Source organism: Trachurus trachurus (assembly GCF_905171665.1).
Source record: "Trachurus trachurus genome assembly, chromosome: 6".
NCBI classification, from domain to species: Eukaryota; Metazoa; Chordata; class Actinopteri; order Carangiformes; family Carangidae; genus Trachurus; species Trachurus trachurus.
The window spans coordinates 15,357,272-15,373,140 of record NC_139897.1 but is presented as its reverse complement, the minus strand read 5'-3'; the positions used below and the strand labels follow the sequence as shown (position 1 = coordinate 15,373,140).

The 15,869-nt window shown below is 43.0% G+C and overlaps 1 protein-coding gene across 1 annotated transcript in view; it reads left to right on the top strand.

Annotated features, from left to right (window-relative positions):
• The window catches only part of kcp (kielin cysteine rich BMP regulator), a gene marked incomplete at its 5' end in the record, with an annotated part of 23,090 nt that extends 7,221 nt beyond the window's left edge, over window positions 1–15,869 (top strand). Inside the window, 41 exons of the mRNA XM_083973107.1 lie at window positions 3,239–3,312; window positions 3,422–3,515; window positions 4,052–4,134; window positions 4,235–4,328; window positions 4,414–4,493; window positions 4,586–4,671; window positions 4,834–4,924; window positions 5,162–5,261; window positions 5,352–5,437; window positions 5,683–5,776; window positions 5,847–5,996; window positions 6,084–6,190; window positions 6,260–6,353; window positions 6,448–6,621; window positions 6,709–6,791; window positions 6,887–6,980; window positions 7,438–7,620; window positions 7,710–7,880; window positions 7,980–8,153; window positions 8,268–8,350; window positions 8,446–8,536; window positions 8,615–8,697; window positions 8,787–8,960; window positions 9,498–9,677; window positions 9,794–10,058; window positions 10,850–10,932; window positions 11,020–11,113; window positions 11,186–11,359; window positions 11,458–11,540; window positions 11,827–11,947; window positions 12,036–12,118; window positions 12,243–12,342; window positions 12,456–12,541; window positions 12,862–12,964; window positions 13,086–13,228; window positions 13,546–13,718; window positions 13,907–14,018; window positions 14,101–14,202; window positions 14,292–14,456; window positions 14,553–14,853; window positions 15,400–15,869. Coding sequence (XP_083829233.1) covers window positions 3,239–3,312; window positions 3,422–3,515; window positions 4,052–4,134; window positions 4,235–4,328; window positions 4,414–4,493; window positions 4,586–4,671; window positions 4,834–4,924; window positions 5,162–5,261; window positions 5,352–5,437; window positions 5,683–5,776; window positions 5,847–5,996; window positions 6,084–6,190; window positions 6,260–6,353; window positions 6,448–6,621; window positions 6,709–6,791; window positions 6,887–6,980; window positions 7,438–7,620; window positions 7,710–7,880; window positions 7,980–8,153; window positions 8,268–8,350; window positions 8,446–8,536; window positions 8,615–8,697; window positions 8,787–8,960; window positions 9,498–9,677; window positions 9,794–10,058; window positions 10,850–10,932; window positions 11,020–11,113; window positions 11,186–11,359; window positions 11,458–11,540; window positions 11,827–11,947; window positions 12,036–12,118; window positions 12,243–12,342; window positions 12,456–12,541; window positions 12,862–12,964; window positions 13,086–13,228; window positions 13,546–13,718; window positions 13,907–14,018; window positions 14,101–14,202; window positions 14,292–14,456; window positions 14,553–14,853; window positions 15,400–15,620 — 5,132 coding nt within the window. The 3' untranslated portion in view covers window positions 15,621–15,869. The remainder of the gene's footprint in view (window positions 1–3,238; window positions 3,313–3,421; window positions 3,516–4,051; window positions 4,135–4,234; window positions 4,329–4,413; window positions 4,494–4,585; window positions 4,672–4,833; window positions 4,925–5,161; window positions 5,262–5,351; window positions 5,438–5,682; window positions 5,777–5,846; window positions 5,997–6,083; window positions 6,191–6,259; window positions 6,354–6,447; window positions 6,622–6,708; window positions 6,792–6,886; window positions 6,981–7,437; window positions 7,621–7,709; window positions 7,881–7,979; window positions 8,154–8,267; window positions 8,351–8,445; window positions 8,537–8,614; window positions 8,698–8,786; window positions 8,961–9,497; window positions 9,678–9,793; window positions 10,059–10,849; window positions 10,933–11,019; window positions 11,114–11,185; window positions 11,360–11,457; window positions 11,541–11,826; window positions 11,948–12,035; window positions 12,119–12,242; window positions 12,343–12,455; window positions 12,542–12,861; window positions 12,965–13,085; window positions 13,229–13,545; window positions 13,719–13,906; window positions 14,019–14,100; window positions 14,203–14,291; window positions 14,457–14,552; window positions 14,854–15,399) is intronic.

Genomic DNA, 15,869 nt, shown 5'->3' with positions numbered 1-15,869 from the left:
GAACAGACAACCTGAACAGGACTGGGTGGGACAAAATCAGCCAGAAACAGATGAAAGTATAGCGGCAGCTAAACCAATTCAGAGCAAGATATGGCTTCCAGTCACACCTGATCACAGGTACCGTCATTACTAGTGCAAGTAGCCATGCAAAGCCAGCCCACAGTTTACTGTTTCATGCTGATTATGGTTAAGACCCCTCCTCACACCTGATTGGTCAAACACAGCACTCTTTGCAACTGACTTACACAGTTGTTCTCAAGATGAAAAGTTTTGAGAGACAACTATCATGTTAAAGCAAATATGTTATATATATGTATAGCAAGGTCTTTGAAAACAACAATGTTATGGTGTATGCACCAGCTGGCTTTACAAGGTTACTATGACAATAGCCATGTTTTCATAGCAAGTTAAGCCTTTTCAAAATCTTTTTTTGTTTTGACATTTCAACCAATGTTGTGGTCCCATTTCCCTCAAAACACTGTAGGTTTTGTTTCAAGCTCCACTGGTTCAGCGGCTGTCCCCTTGGCTCTGCTCCTATCACCTGTCCTGACCTCTGCCATCAAGCCAGTTGCCACGGTTACCCCGAGGCTGTCTGCCATATGCACAATTGTGGTTCTTGTTTCACAGAATGGCGGGATCCAGCAACTGGAAGCTATGTAATATGCCATGGCTGGTAAATACTGGACTGTCAGCCAGAAAAAGAAAAAAAAAACAAGTGAAGGACTACAGACCTTTTAGCTGCAGGAAGTTGAGTGTCACTTGCGTGAGCTCGGAGAAACAGGAAGGACTTCATGGGAATGAAAGTTGTTGAAAGGGACTAAGGACTTCATTAGCAAGTTTAAAATACTGTAGTATGGTTAATCTCATTCCAGGAATATCAATTTCTGCCACCAAATTGTGACATTAACTCTGTATGAGCTATCTCCTGTGTGTGGTGTTACACTGTCAATTCACCTAAAATACTGTATATCAAAAGCATCTCTCTGTCTCTCAAACCTCTAGTAGTATCTAGCAATTCATATTCATTTGCAAATATCTGCATAATTTGGTTGAGCTATAGTCTGCATGTCACAAGTTTTTCTTCACTTCAAAGTATAGGCCACTGACAGTGAGGTCTCTAAAGTAATGAGTGTCATTTTTAAAGAGACATTACTGCAATTTCACAGTGCTTTCAAATGTGAGCAAATGTGTTATAGGGAAGAGGCATAAATCTCAACTGGAACAAATAAAACCAAACCTTTCTGCTGACCTAGTTACCAGTAGAGTTCATTTAAAAAAAAAAATGCTAATAAAACTGTTGTTATCTATGTTGAACAAATTAAAGTAATGCAAATAGTCTAGAGTTGCTCAGTGGGAGGGTTTTAGTCTCTTTTAGTTGATTTTAGTCTCTTTTAGCTGATTGTTTTGGTTTTATTGTTTTGGGTTCCCTACCGGTACCCTCCATAGTTGCAGCAGACAGATGTGTCCAGAAAGTAACTGTATGCTAGCTGCTTTTTTGGGGGTCATTCCTATGTTCCCACAGCCCTATGTTCCCTCAGCCCTATGTTCCCTCATTTCTAACTTTTGTTGTCACTGAAAATTAGGCCCTATGTTCCCTCAGCCTTTCGGTCCCACCATTGGTTGGGTTTAGGCAATGAAGAAAGGAGTTGGTTAAGTTTAGTAAAAAAGACCAGGTAGAGGCTAGACAGGCCAGATAGATAGAGTCCAGATAGGTAGAGAGAGTCCAGAGGGAACATAGGGCTGAGGAAACATAGGGCTGTGGGAACATAGAAAAAGAATGAACATGGATTTAATGTTGTTTTGTGGCCAGGAACAAGACTCCAACTGATGCTAATGCTGAATAAGTAAATGCAACTTAAAAAAAAAAAAAAAGTTTACTAACTAGCTATATGAGATCGCAGTTTGTTAATGTTACGTTCACAGCTTGTTGTCCTGCTCCCAAGTGCCCAAAAATCCAATCATGCAAAGTGTTGTTTAAAGGACCCTACTGTTAGTTTTAGTACATTTATTATATCACTGCCATTTGCCAAAGTTTTCTGGTTGTTGGAAACTTTCCTTGGGTCAGAGTGAGACGAAACAAACATGTGGGACTAATGTTGTTGTTGGACTGGCCTCATTATGGATCTATTTGTCTTTCTTTAACTTCCTCAGCAGAATCACCACTCCCTCAGGATCATGTAATCTTTGTTCTCTCCTTCTTACTGTGCAGATTTTCACCATCAGTGTAACACACATGTGCCCCAGAAGTACTGTATGCTATCTCCCCCCCCCTCCAGCCCCCCGCAACTACTCTTTCTGTCACTGTCTCTGCCTTTTCATCCATCTCTCCTTTAATTGTTTCTGCATGTAGGCCAGAAGACTCCAGTGGCAGCCAGTTGATATACTCTCACAGACTCACACTCCCAACACACACTTTGATCTCATGCATGCTTGGCTTGCTAGAGGAAATGCCTGTTGGCTGCTGGCACAGTAGGCAGCCTCACTGGCCTCCCCCTCACTCTGTGATTATTGCCCTCTCTCACACACAAACACATTGTCTCTGTCCTTTGGAGAGTCATCATTAAAATAATTATCTGCTGAAATGTCCAAGCTAAGCGAAAATATTATTTGATAAGCCCCCCAAAGGCTTTGATGCAAGCATTGCTCTTCAGTGTTCCTTGTATGTTATAGTGTAAACAGCTTTTTCCCCAACAAAATAAAAACCAACAGACACAGACTAAGGGGATGCTGTCAGGGCCACCCTTCAGAGGGAATCCTCGAGAAAACCTCTACCCCTTCAAGTTTTTCTTCTCCCCTCAGTATATCTCTTTTAGCTTTAATAGACTAGCTGGAAGTCTACATAGTCCTCTGGTTACAGACCATAAATCATATCGTGTAAGAGCGAGCATATGTATGTTATATCAGAACAATGTGGTGCTGTCATGACTGGGGAGAGCGCAGAGCCAGATGTTCCCCCAGTGACCTAGAGAAAAAGGTGAAGAAAATCTTCACTGACAAACAGAGAAGGTGGAGGGCAAGACCAAAAGTAATGACCCAAACTCATTTCCTCATTCCTTTTTTTTACTGCTTAAACTATGAGTATACACTCTTACCATATTACTTGGTAAAGAAAGACATACACACACACACACACACACACACACACACACACACACACACACACACACACACACACACACACACACACACACAGATGATCAGAAATGTATATACACTCAAGATTTTGTCTCATCTTCAGGGTGTGAGCTGGATGGCACAATTCATAATGTGTCCCACAACACTGTAGATGACTGCCAGACATGTACGTGTAAGGTGAGTATCTGACTTACACTATACGCTATATCAAAACATGAGCCTGAACAATTCTTTTTTTTATTGTTTGTCCTTTTCTTTCACTTCTGTATCTCTTCCTGGGCCTCAGGGTGGCAACAGAGAGTGCTCACCTCTGCCCTGCCCTTCACTGGACTGCACAGAGAGGGAGACTGTACCTGGAGACTGCTGCCAGCAATGCAGAGGCAAGAACACAAAATATACATTTGCAGTATTCATGAGAGAAATAACTCTAAAGCAAAAAACAGCACTTAATGCATCACTTAAGTTTGATTAGGTTAAATTAATTGATACAATTCATTTAGTAACTGCTGCATGTGACATGGAAATAGCACAACATGTTGGCACTGGCTGAACTCAGATATTCTTATATACAGTATACAGAACATTACCATTGTGCATCATCACGAAGGTTCATATTTACTTACTATTCGTCACTCTTCAGTAAAAATGTATTTGTTATCAACTGAAATCCCTTTAAAAGGATGCACCCCACCAAGGTATTGTAAGATCTTATCCCGCAGCATTAGCTAGATTGAGCATTTGAAAACACATACTATGAGTTGTCCAAGTTGAAATGTGCAAAATAAGGCAGAAATGTTATCCCACAAAGGTTTTATTTTTATTTCCTATGTGTTCTGGTGTTTAAATGAAACAACAACATTTTAACTGTCAATAGTACCATGAGAGTAAGGTAATCTGATGTTATTTGTGTTTGCAGGCTGCATTGATTCTGGTGTCCGGTACGATCACAGAGCAAAGTGGAGACCGTCTGAGAATCCCTGTGATGTTTGCCACTGTTTGGTGAGGCTGATACTGATTATCTCCTTAGGTTTTCAACTTAAAAAACCAAAAGAAACACCTGTAGCCTATGTCAGCTGGTATTTATCTGTCTTCTCTCCAGGAGGGTCAAATTCACTGTGAGAGGGAGCCGTGCCACACCCCCTGTAAAAACCCAGCTGCTCCACGACCTGGTTCCTGCTGTCCAGTTTGTCAAGGTGGGTGTCTTTCATTCACCGACGCACTGTGAGTGTTCAATGGACTTGCAGAGAAACAGTGTGTGCTCATGTGTGTGTCTTGTAGATTGTGGTGTGAGTGGTCGTGACTTCCCTAATGGTGCTTTGATTCCTACTAGAGACACTTGTCAAGAGTGCACATGCGTGGTACGTCACTGATGAAAATGATTAAATTACATTTTTTTATACTTAAAGTTGTGAGTAAATTTTTGTCAAGTCTGTACTCTTCACTCTAACAGAGCGGAAATGTGGTGTGCTCACCGCTTTCCTGTCCTGCTCTGCCTTGTCGAAACCCTGTGCATCATGCTGGAGACTGTTGCCCACGGTAATAACAAGCCACCTCAGTATCACTTTGAAACCTGCATCATTTAACTCCCCTTTACTCAGCTTTGATTACGAATGAGGTGGTGCAGATGAAAGACTCACAAGTTAATTTAATCACACAGAACATTTACATTGTGTTTGTATATGTGTGTGCTACCTGTAGGTGTGAGCAGTGTGAATATGAGTCCAAGGTGTATGTGGATGGACAGAAGTTCCCCTCCAGGACGGACCCCTGCCTCCGCTGCCGCTGCACTGTGAGTACAGTCTGGTAAAAAGCTGCGTTGTTCAGTGTTTTCTTTTTGTGTCTTTCTGTGATCTGGACCCGGTGAGAATCTCTGTAATCTCTGTACATTCAGACACAAATGCAATTAAAACTGAAAATGGGATTAAGTTGGAATTTATTTTTTAAAGATCTGACAAAGCTTTGAGGTTATTATCTGATAATAGGTGTTGTGATCTATCAATCCTCTCTTGTCTCTGTCATCTGTTAGGCAGGCAAAGTGTCGTGTGAGCATATGGATGCATCATGTCCCGCACCACGTTGTAATCATCCAGCCAAGCGCAAGGGAGAGTGTTGTCCCACATGTGATGGTCAGTGTATCTGTTCATTATAAAAAAAAATGCTTCTTTTACTACTAAAGCTCCACAAACATATTCAGGTTGTGTGTGTTCTTCCTACAGCATGTGAGTATGACAGGAGGGTGTATGCTGATGGAAAGGTGTTCACCCCTGCTGGCAGCGGACCTTGTCTACAGTGCAGGTGCAAGGTAAGTCCATAGTGCACTCAAAAAAAAAGAAGGCATTGAAATATCGAATACTACTGAACCAATAACTTATTTTACATCTCTTGTTTGTTATTTTTAATTTAATTTATTTTGTATGAGAGCATAGAGTGTTACTTTTTGCAGCAGCTAATGGGCATGAACATCATTTCTTTCATGTCATGTCTTGTTTTTTGTTTTTTTTAACTCTACCTATTTGTATTGTATTGCACATGTCGTTTGCATCTTAGGGTGGAACTGTAATTTGCCGTGAAGAGAAGTGTCATCCTGCCCAGTGCTCCAACCCTATTATAGACCCACATCTCTGTTGTCCAATATGCAAAGGTAATAATAACTCTCTCACACACACAGATTCATCTCATCCATATGATAACTCCCTTCTTCCTCCTTGTAGCGTGTGTGTTGGAGGGGGTGGAGTATGAAGAAGGCTCCAGCTGGCACCTCGAGGACCCCTGCTCCAGCTGCACATGCGTAAATGGGGAGACCCTGTGTACACACGCGCAGTGCCCCCCCATCGAGTGCCTACATCCTACCAAGACCACAGGTAAGACTGTGTGTGTCTGAGCTTTGTTTGGATGCAGGTTGTCTGTGCCGTCTCGGTAGCTATACACCATATCTTTCGTCTCATTAGGCTCTTGTTGTGCGGCGTGTGACAGCTGCACCTATAATCATCGTATCTATAGCAACGGCCAGAGGTTTGCGAACCCAGACCAGCACTGCCACATCTGCACCTGTCAGGTGAGCATGTCTCCATTCACAAACAATGTTTAACTTGGAACCAGCTGATAAGCCTTCCCCTCTCCTCAGTACGGCACTGTGGAGTGTGAGCGCAGACCTTGTCCTCCACTCAACTGCACCAACTCATACACCCCACATGGAGAGTGCTGCCCCAGGTGTCCAGGTACACAAACTCAACACACAGTCGCAGTTCATGTTGTAACCTTATTACGTTTATTATTCTCCGACATTTTTTGTGTATTTGGATCTTCTTCCAGACTGCTCCTTTGAAAACCGCGTGTTTGTGGATGGAGAGGCTTTTCCCAATCCTGTGAGTGTGTGTGAGGAGTGTCGGTGTGTGAGTGGCAGGATTGACTGCCACCAACCACAATGCCCTCAACCTAACTGTAACGCACCCCGACCGGGAACGTGCTGTCAGAACAACTGCAATGGTGAGACAAAATGCAGTCATTATCAGGAACATGAATACATTTCAGAAATTACAATCTCACTGTTTCACCATCATCCCCCTACATCAGGGTGCAGCTATGGAGGGAAAGAGTATCCCAATGGACTGGAGTTTCCCCATCCGACTGACATGTGCAGGACATGCACCTGCATAGTGAGCAGAATAATCAGCATCACATCATGACTGTTGATCACATGTGGTCATATTGAGGCAGGTTTTCATTTCAGTCTTTGTTATGTTTGTTACAGAATGGGAATGTCCAGTGTTTGATGAAGAGGTGCCCACCACTGTCATGCTCCAACCCAGATGTGCTGCCTGGAGAGTGCTGCCCCCAGTGTCCTGGTAAGAGTGTGCAACGGAGTAAAGTGCAAGTGTAGGGGCAAACTACAGATACAAGTGCAGGATTCCCAGCAGGTATTACTGCTCTGAAATAGAAGAATCAGGGTGGGGGCAAACAGAGGTGGACACGAGCCACCAAATGGGTTTTTTTTTTTACACTGTGTTTCATGATTTTAAAATGACCTATTTCAGAAAAAAAAAAGATCTTAAAGAATCTCCATGCACTCACTGGTCCATAACCACTGAATCTGAGTTAGATATGAATTAATGGAAATATATTTTAAAATTGACAAGTGTTTATCATTACTATTAATCTTATGATAACCTTTTGTGATTGTCCATCTCTGTTAAACTTTTACCTGACTATATTAATGTAATCATGATCAGACACACAATGGATTATAAAGCTGTTAAGTGATGCACATTGTTGATTTTTTTTTCCCCACTGATGTTCCTCCAGCTCCTCCTCTGGACTGTGTGTATGAACAACGACCCTACAGACACACTGAGAGATTTTACCACCCGACTGACAACTGTCGATTGTGTTCCTGCACCAACGGGACAGTTCACTGTCAGCGCAAGCCCTGCCCCTTTGCCGTATGTTCTCACCCCATCACACAAGAGTGCTGCCGGACCTGCGAAGGTACAAGTTTTGATATTTCATGTAGCTGTCCATCTACATAAGAGACTGCATATTTGGTCTCAATATTTATGTTTGATTACTTCTTGCAGGCTGTTCATATGAAGGCAAAGAGCGAGCTAATGGGGAGACATGGGATGACGTGTCAGACCCATGTGGCGTGTGCGTCTGTCGTGAGGGATCCGTCCAATTTGAGAGGAAGCGCTGTCCTCCCCTCAACTGTAACCACCCAGTGCAGAGACAATGCTGCATGTCCTGTGAGGGTGCGTGACTGAAACACTTGACAGCAACATGCCATCCCAGAAAAAAAAATCCCTCTTATTGACCACATTAAGCACAGATCACTAACTTTCTACTTGCAGGTTGTATGTATAATGGTAAAGAATATCCTGATGGCACTGAGTTTGCTGACGACAAAGATCCCTGTGGTTTGTGCTACTGTTACGGAGGCGAGGTCGTTTGCACCAGACAACCCTGTTATGGAGATTGCAGCCATCCGTATAAACCGCCCAGACAGTGCTGTGGAGAATGTGACCGTACGTAAAGTCAAAACCAGACTCTGTCCACATTCTTAGCTTAGGATCAAGTTTTGTTTGTTCATCATTCCCATAATTATACAATAACTCAATCAACCTGTCTGTATTGGATAGGCTGTGCCTATAACAGTGTTGTCCTCATCAATGGACAGTCGATCCCCGACCCAGGGAACCCCTGTTCTGAATGTACCTGCCAGGTATTAACAACACACACACACAAACACACACACATACATACACATTCCTGCTGTTTAATCTCTTTAGGCAACATATCATGCTTTCCCTCCCGCAGGGTGGATCAGTGCGCTGTGTAACGAAGCAGTGTGCTGCAGCTCTCTGCCCTCACCCAGTCACCGACCCATGTGGCTGCCCTGTCTGTGATGGTGCGTAATCACTGCAGATGTATCACAGCATGCGTATATGGATTAAGTTAAATAATAAATGCTTTACTGTCCATGCAGGCTGTCATTTCCAAGGAGTGACATACGTTGAAGGACAGGTCCTTCCAGGTGGAGAGAGAGGCTGCCAGGACTGCACCTGCTCAGTGAGTGAAATAGTCATTTAACTTTATGGTCACTGTACCATTGCAGCTACTGTTACTGTACATCCTATCTTTTTTTTTTCTCCCCACAGAGAGGCGAGGTGGTGTGTGTGCAGAGACGATGCCCCGCTGTGTCATGTCCACACCCGGCTCTGGACGGCTGTGCGTGTGCAGTGTGTGATGGATGCAGATTTAACCGACGAGACTGTTTTAATGGAGAACGATTCCCACATCCGACAGACCACTGCCAGCTCTGCACCTGTCTGGTACACACAACACAAAATATGGGTTTTACATAATATTCACAATACCCCATCAGAATTAGAGATGATTTGGAAATTTAATCAAAGAGAGTGGTCTCACTGAATGTGCCAGACCTTTCAAAAAGTAAGAAATGGCTTTGCACAAATTAAAAGAGTTTGTTGACTGTATTAGAGGAATACACCAGTGAAAATCTATACTGAAAATCTAGAACAGATATACTCTATATGTATACTGTACTATTAATAGCTTCCGTCTTTGGACAGCAGTGACTGTATCTCTTCTCCTGTGTTGATCTGTCTTTTCCAGAAGAACCTCACTTTGCCATTGAATTGCTAAATATGATACTTCCAACTGAGCTCCACATACACAATACCATAAGATAATAAGATGTAGAGAAACTCAAATGGGATATTTTTGGTGTAGTGTTCCTTTAATTTCGACAAAGGTGATTTCTTAGTGGTGTTTTGAGGCTATCGCTCCTTGTTCTCAGTTGTTCTTAGTGACATTTGCAGGGTCTAAATGTGTGTCTTTGTGCACAGAATGGCGGTGTGGTGTGTGCACGTGCATCTTGTCCAAGTGTTTCCTGCTCACGTCCAGCGACCCCTCCAGGGGAGTGTTGCCCCGTGTGCACTGGCATTTGCCTGCATCAGGGGAAAGAGTATCAATCCGGCTCCACCTTCTCTTCACCCTCTGATCCCTGCTCCTCATGCTCCTGTCTGGTCAGCCTGACAAGTCGTACTCAAACCATAATAAATCATCTGATTGTTAAAATGATGAAAACTCAATTGATTATTCTGTCTTTCCCACTTGTACCTTCATCCCGTCCCCTGATCAGAATGAGGTGGTGAACTGTCAGAAGAGACCTTGTCCAGTCCAGTGCTCCCATCCGGCCCCATCGGGAACCTGCTGCCCCGTCTGTGACTCGTGTCTGTACGAGGGTGTTGTGCACTCTCACAGTCACACCTTCACGTCTTCCTCTAACCCCTGCCAGCGCTGCACGTGTGTCCGAGGCACCGTCACCTGTGTGCCGCTCGTCTGCCCCCCAACACCCTGCGCTAGACCGGTTACCAAGCCAGGACAGTGCTGCTCTGAGTGCACAGGTACATGTTCATATTGAATCCTCTAATACAGTATATTTAATACACATGCGAATTGCGAAAATTTCTGTTTTCGGTTATTCATGCAAATATGACCTCTGTTTCCAATAAAAGCAAGAACTATACTGTTTAAAATCAAATTATCCACATATCATAGACCAAGTATGTTGGTATTCACTGACTCTGTAGAGAGTTAGAACAACAGAACTGTAATTCTAGATTTGATCCCATCTCGCAAAAGTGCTCTTTCTTTTATAATTAGTTTGTATCAGAATATTAATAATTTAGTCTTTGATTTGTACACTGTCATAAACAAAAATGCCAAGTTTACTTTTAAATTCCAAATATAGATATTGATAAGAATAAATTAGTTTTGAAATGAAACTAGACGATTGAATTATCTTATTGTGCTGATCTCAAAAGAATGAAATTCAACACAAATACTTTTTTATTATTGCATAGATTATACTAGATATTATTTATTTCATTGTATATATTATCCATAAGGTCCTTTAGTCTTATGTGAGATAAAAGTGACAGGCCCATTTTTCTGCATCTGAAATAATATAGGAAGCAATATTTTCTTCATTTTGGTACCAGTGTTTCTTTGATTTGTACCCTTTTCTGTTTTCTAATCCTGCCACTCAACTTCAAAAACCACTTAAAATTATTTGTGAAAAATGAGAAAAGCTATTTTCATTCCAAGCATCTGGAAAAAATGTTAAATTATTCAGGAAATCTCTTTACTTTTTCCATCCTCTTTGTACCTGTCTCTTCTCTGTCTCTGGTCTCAGTGTGCATACTGGATGGACAAGAGTTCACTGATGGCCAGAAATGGACCCTGGGTTCAAATCACTGCACATCCTGCACCTGCCAGGTCAGCCCTCTGCTGTGCATCTAATTGTTTCCCTCCATATTTGCAGCCTTCCTTGTGTTTAAGTGCAGACCTGTGTGATTCTTGCAGGCAGGTGAGGTGCGTTGTTCATCCCCCGAGTGTCCCAAGCTGCCGTGTATGCATCAGGTGACTGATCCGGGTGCCTGTTGTCCTCGTTGTCGAGGTAAATAAACCACTCAAAAATTATATCCACAAGGGAAAATGCTTGTACCGTTGACTGTGTTTTCCCTCTCAGGGTGTATGTATGGGGGAGAGGAGCACACAGAGGGCAGCAGCTGGTTTGCAGACTCCACCCCCTGTATGACTTGTATGTGTGTGGATGGGGTGACCACCTGCTCTGAGGTTCACTGTCTGTCTCCCTGCATCAACTTCATCGATGTGCCTGGGGAGTGCTGCCCCGTGTGTGCTGGTAAGAAACCAAGGATATAAAGCTCAATATCTGCATGTTTCACATTTTCATATTATTATTATTGTTTATAAATAATCTTACATTCTGTTTTTAAATAGACTGTATATTTGAGGGCAGAATTTACGGCCCAGGGGAAAGTTTCCATCCAGCTGATGACCCCTGTCAGATCTGCACTTGTGAGGTATAATATATATACATCTGAAACCTGAGTGAAGCATTTTTATGTTTAATTTGATAAAATAGTAGTGGTGTGAATCATTACATGTCTAATTATATGTATAAAATAGACAATGAATATTGCATCTCTGATACTTTCATTATCAGACATGCTTTGTATTTTTGTTGCCTAAAAATAAATTGATTACGTATTTAAACTGTTGCTTGTTAATTTTCTGGACTAGGAAGATGGAGAAGCTGTAGTACTGTGATAGAAAGAGTATTAGTAATCAAACCTGTTTGTATATCAGGTGATGCCGGACGGAGAGCAACACCTGAGGTGCTACAGAAAGCAGTGTCCCAGTCTGGTCGACTGTCCTAAAAGCAACATCTTGTTCTCTGGACCTGACTCCTGCTGTCCCGTCTGTGCACGTCAGTATTACATTACAGTGCATTTTCCGATATTGTGTGCTGTGTATTAATCTGCTGTGCTCTGAAATATTTGTGCGTGTGTGTTTAGAGCCTCTCAGTAACTGCACCTCTGCACTGATTGGCAACGAGGTGTTGGCCACAGATGATCCCTGTTTTACCTGCCACTGCCAGGTAACACAGCTCTTTAGCATTAAAGCATTTAATTGCATCTAATTGTTGAGTTGTTGTACCAGTCAAACTATAAATATACTGTGCACAATATTATTACTATGTCTACGTCTTTTACTGTAATCAGGACTTGACATGGACCTGCCTACACCGCACATGCCCTCAACTTTCATGTCCTGCTGGTGAACATTTTACACCTCCAGACTCATGCTGCCCTGTATGTAAAGGTGAGACAGACTCATGTTTCCTCACCTTTGCCTGTGCCCTGGGCCTTTAAATGCCAAGTCTCACTGGCATGAAAACATCCATTATCATGTGGGTTTCCTTGTGTTTTATTCAGTGTGTGTGATTGAGGGTCAGACACGAGTCGCCAATGGCAGCAACTGGACGGACAGTGATGACGACTGTGTAACATGTGCCTGTAACGTGAGTCAGGCACAAATATTTACATTCCTTTCCCATTCAAAAGAGCATTACTTTTCCAGGTAATGTGGTGTAATGAACACTGATTTAAGAAAGTGAACAAGTGAAACTTGAAAGCCATTACATGGAGATATGTGGAGTGATTACCAAGAAGATATTTTTCTAAGTGTTTAATTGTCTCTTTGAGTTTATCATCAAGATAGTAACATGACTCTCTTTTCAAGCCCTACACATAGGGAGGATTTGATTCTGTGATTGTTGAAAGGTCTTGTGTCTGACTATCTACCTCTTAAGCCATCTCCCCTGTTTCTATGTATCCTTAGTCGGGCAACATTGAGTGCAGCATTGAAGAGTGTTTCCCCATAGTTTGTCCAGCTGGGCAGAAACCAGTGAAGATTCCAGGAAAATGCTGCACCGAATGCCAAGGTATGACTGCCTGTCACTACAGAGTTCCTTCCTAACTATTGTGTGTTTTAAGTTCTCCCTAACAAGCTGCATGTATGTGTGTGCGTGTGGGTATGTGGGTATGTGTGTATGTGTGCTGTAGGCTCAGGAGTGTCGTGTTTGCACCAGGGGACAGTGTATCACTCTAATGAACAGTGGGAGGTGGATGAGTGCACCAGCTGTACGTGTATGTCTGGAGATGTACACTGTCGTAGTGAGCGCTGCCCTCCCCTCACCTGTGCAACAGTCAGTGTTACCAACACACACACACACACACACACACACACGCTATTTCTCAATGTTTCATCATGTCAAATGTTCGCACGATGCCGTGCTGTTCAAACCACTCAGTCTTGAATTGTTTCCTCAGAGCTCATTCTGACACTGCAGACATTTATTTGATTTCCACTGAGTCTCCTGAGTCCATCCTAGTTACTCAGCCAGTGTAGCTGAACTTGCTTGTGTGTGTGTGTGTGTGTGTGTGTGTGTGTGTGTGTGTGTGTGTGTGTGTGTGTGTGTGTGTGTGTGTGTGTGTGTGTGTGTGTGTGTGTGTCCACTATCAGGATGAGATGCCAGCTGTTGTCCCAGGTCTGTGTTGTCCTCACTGCCTCCCTCGTCCTGCCACCTGTATTGCCTTTGGCGACCCTCATTATCGCAGCTTTGACGGCCGCATGCTGCACTTCCAGGGAGCGTGCACATACGTCCTGGCACAGGACTGTGAAAATGGAGATTTTAGGTGAGAGGATCGCCATAGTTACCTTGTCAAGTGGAAGTAGATGATTTTTGGTTTTAAGAGTGGTGGGATTTTATTTCATTTTACATGTGAAATTTCCTCATGCAGTAAAGCTCTTTCGTATATTTTATATGATGTTTTTTCATGAAGAGTTCAAAGTGAAGGTCAGTGTTTCCTCTTTGTTTATACAGTATTCATGCAACTAACGATGATCGTGGACGTAAAGGAGTGTCCTGGACTAAAGAGGTGACTGTGTTTATAGGAGACGTCTCAGTGCAGCTACTCCAGGACTGGGTTGTGAAGGTTTGTGTGTATAAGTCCTGCACATGATTTTTGCAGTGTTGTTTGTATTTCACCTTTATTTACCTCCTTTTTTTACCTTCAGGTGAACGATGAAGTTGTGACTTTGCCGTTTCTCAAAGAACCGTACATATATATTGAACGTCAAAGCAACACTATCTTACTCAACACTAACATCGGCCTGAAGGTACAGTCTTGTCTCTTTCCTCTCTCTCTGTGATTGGCTCTGCTATCAATGAATGTATCACATTAACAGACACTCTGGTCCACCTTTAGGTGCTGTGGAGTGGGCGTTCACACCTGGAAGTGAGTGTGCCGGGCTCCTATAAGGGCAACACCTGTGGTCTCTGTGGAAACTTCAACAACTACTACCAGGATGACCTCCGAATGCCCAACGGACGACTCAGCCAGTCAGAGTCTGACTTTGGCAACAGCTGGAGGGTAAAACAAACACCTACAGTAGATGAAACAGAGATTGAATGAAAGGCTGTTAATCCTCGATGACACATGCAATCAAACAACTGTCTGTTGATTTAGGTGACAAATGGCAGCCACGCTCTCTCATCCTGTCAACCTGGTAAGAATGTCGACCCATGTAAGGATGCAGGCTACCAGGCCAAAAAGGGGGCTAACGCTCGCTGTAAGGTGTTGAAGTCTGCCGTCTTTAAGCCGTGCCATCGTGTGGTGCCTCCTGAGCCGTGGTATGGAGCCTGTGTGTACGACCTCTGCGCCTGTGGGGCCAACGGCGACGAGTGTCTGTGTGACGCACTGGAGGCCTACGCCAGCCAGTGCCGAGAGGCTGGAGTCGTCCTGCAGTGGAGGAGCCCATCGCTGTGTGGTGAGTAAAACACACAGAGGCCCTGAAAAACATATTTTCTCAATCTGCTGCTCTCTATAGGGGAATGGGTACCTTATAAATACAAATAATCAGCCAAAAGTAGAGTAGTAATGTGAAACACAAACACGAGAGACTGTGTCTAACTCAAAATAATTGATAAATAATGTGGTGTTGCTTTTGTTTTCCAAAACTAAGTGGTTATTTCTTATTTAGTAAGGACTACATAAAGTGGATTTGAAATCAAGTTTTCACACAGTTTACACATCCATTTTAGTTCATCCAAAATAATTGTGCAAAATGTTCATATCTCATCTCACATGTAAATTCTTACAGTAAAACAAAAGTCAGATTTTTTTTCTCTGATGCTCAGACAATGTGAAATAATTTAAAAAGCAAATAAAAAACATGGTTTAGTCTCTTATTGTTGTCACACACCCACTGAGTCACCAGTACAGGTCATCAGAGGTCAGACTCTTCAAGCCATAGTGAGTCACCATGTTTTCCATCTCTCTCATTGTGTTTTTCTCCTGTGGCTGTCTCTCACAGCTGTCGGCTGTCCGGTGGAGAGGGGCTTTGTGTTTGACGAGTGTGGTCCCCCGTGCCCTGTAACCTGCTTTAACGTCGACGTGCCACTGGGGGTGATAGAGAGCCACTGCTTCAAGCCCTGTGTCCCAGGCTGCCAGTGTCCTGCAGGACTGGTTCTGCACAACAACTACTGCATACAGCCTGAAAAGTGTCCCAAGATCATTCATGGCAACCACACATAACCCTTGAGCTGCTGGCTTTTAGAAGTGCACTTAATTTGCATGCACACAAATGCACTGCCACCTCCGATGATCTGCAGTCCATACAAGGACTGCGTCAGCCCTTTTTTACTGTATCCTGAAGTCTGTGATGGGAACATATACCTACTGGTGAATCTGTGGATTCTACATATGGACTGAAGTGAAATACTGCATTTCTTCATGTTTATATTAACATTTTCATTTATGAATATGTAGCACTGAATATTTATA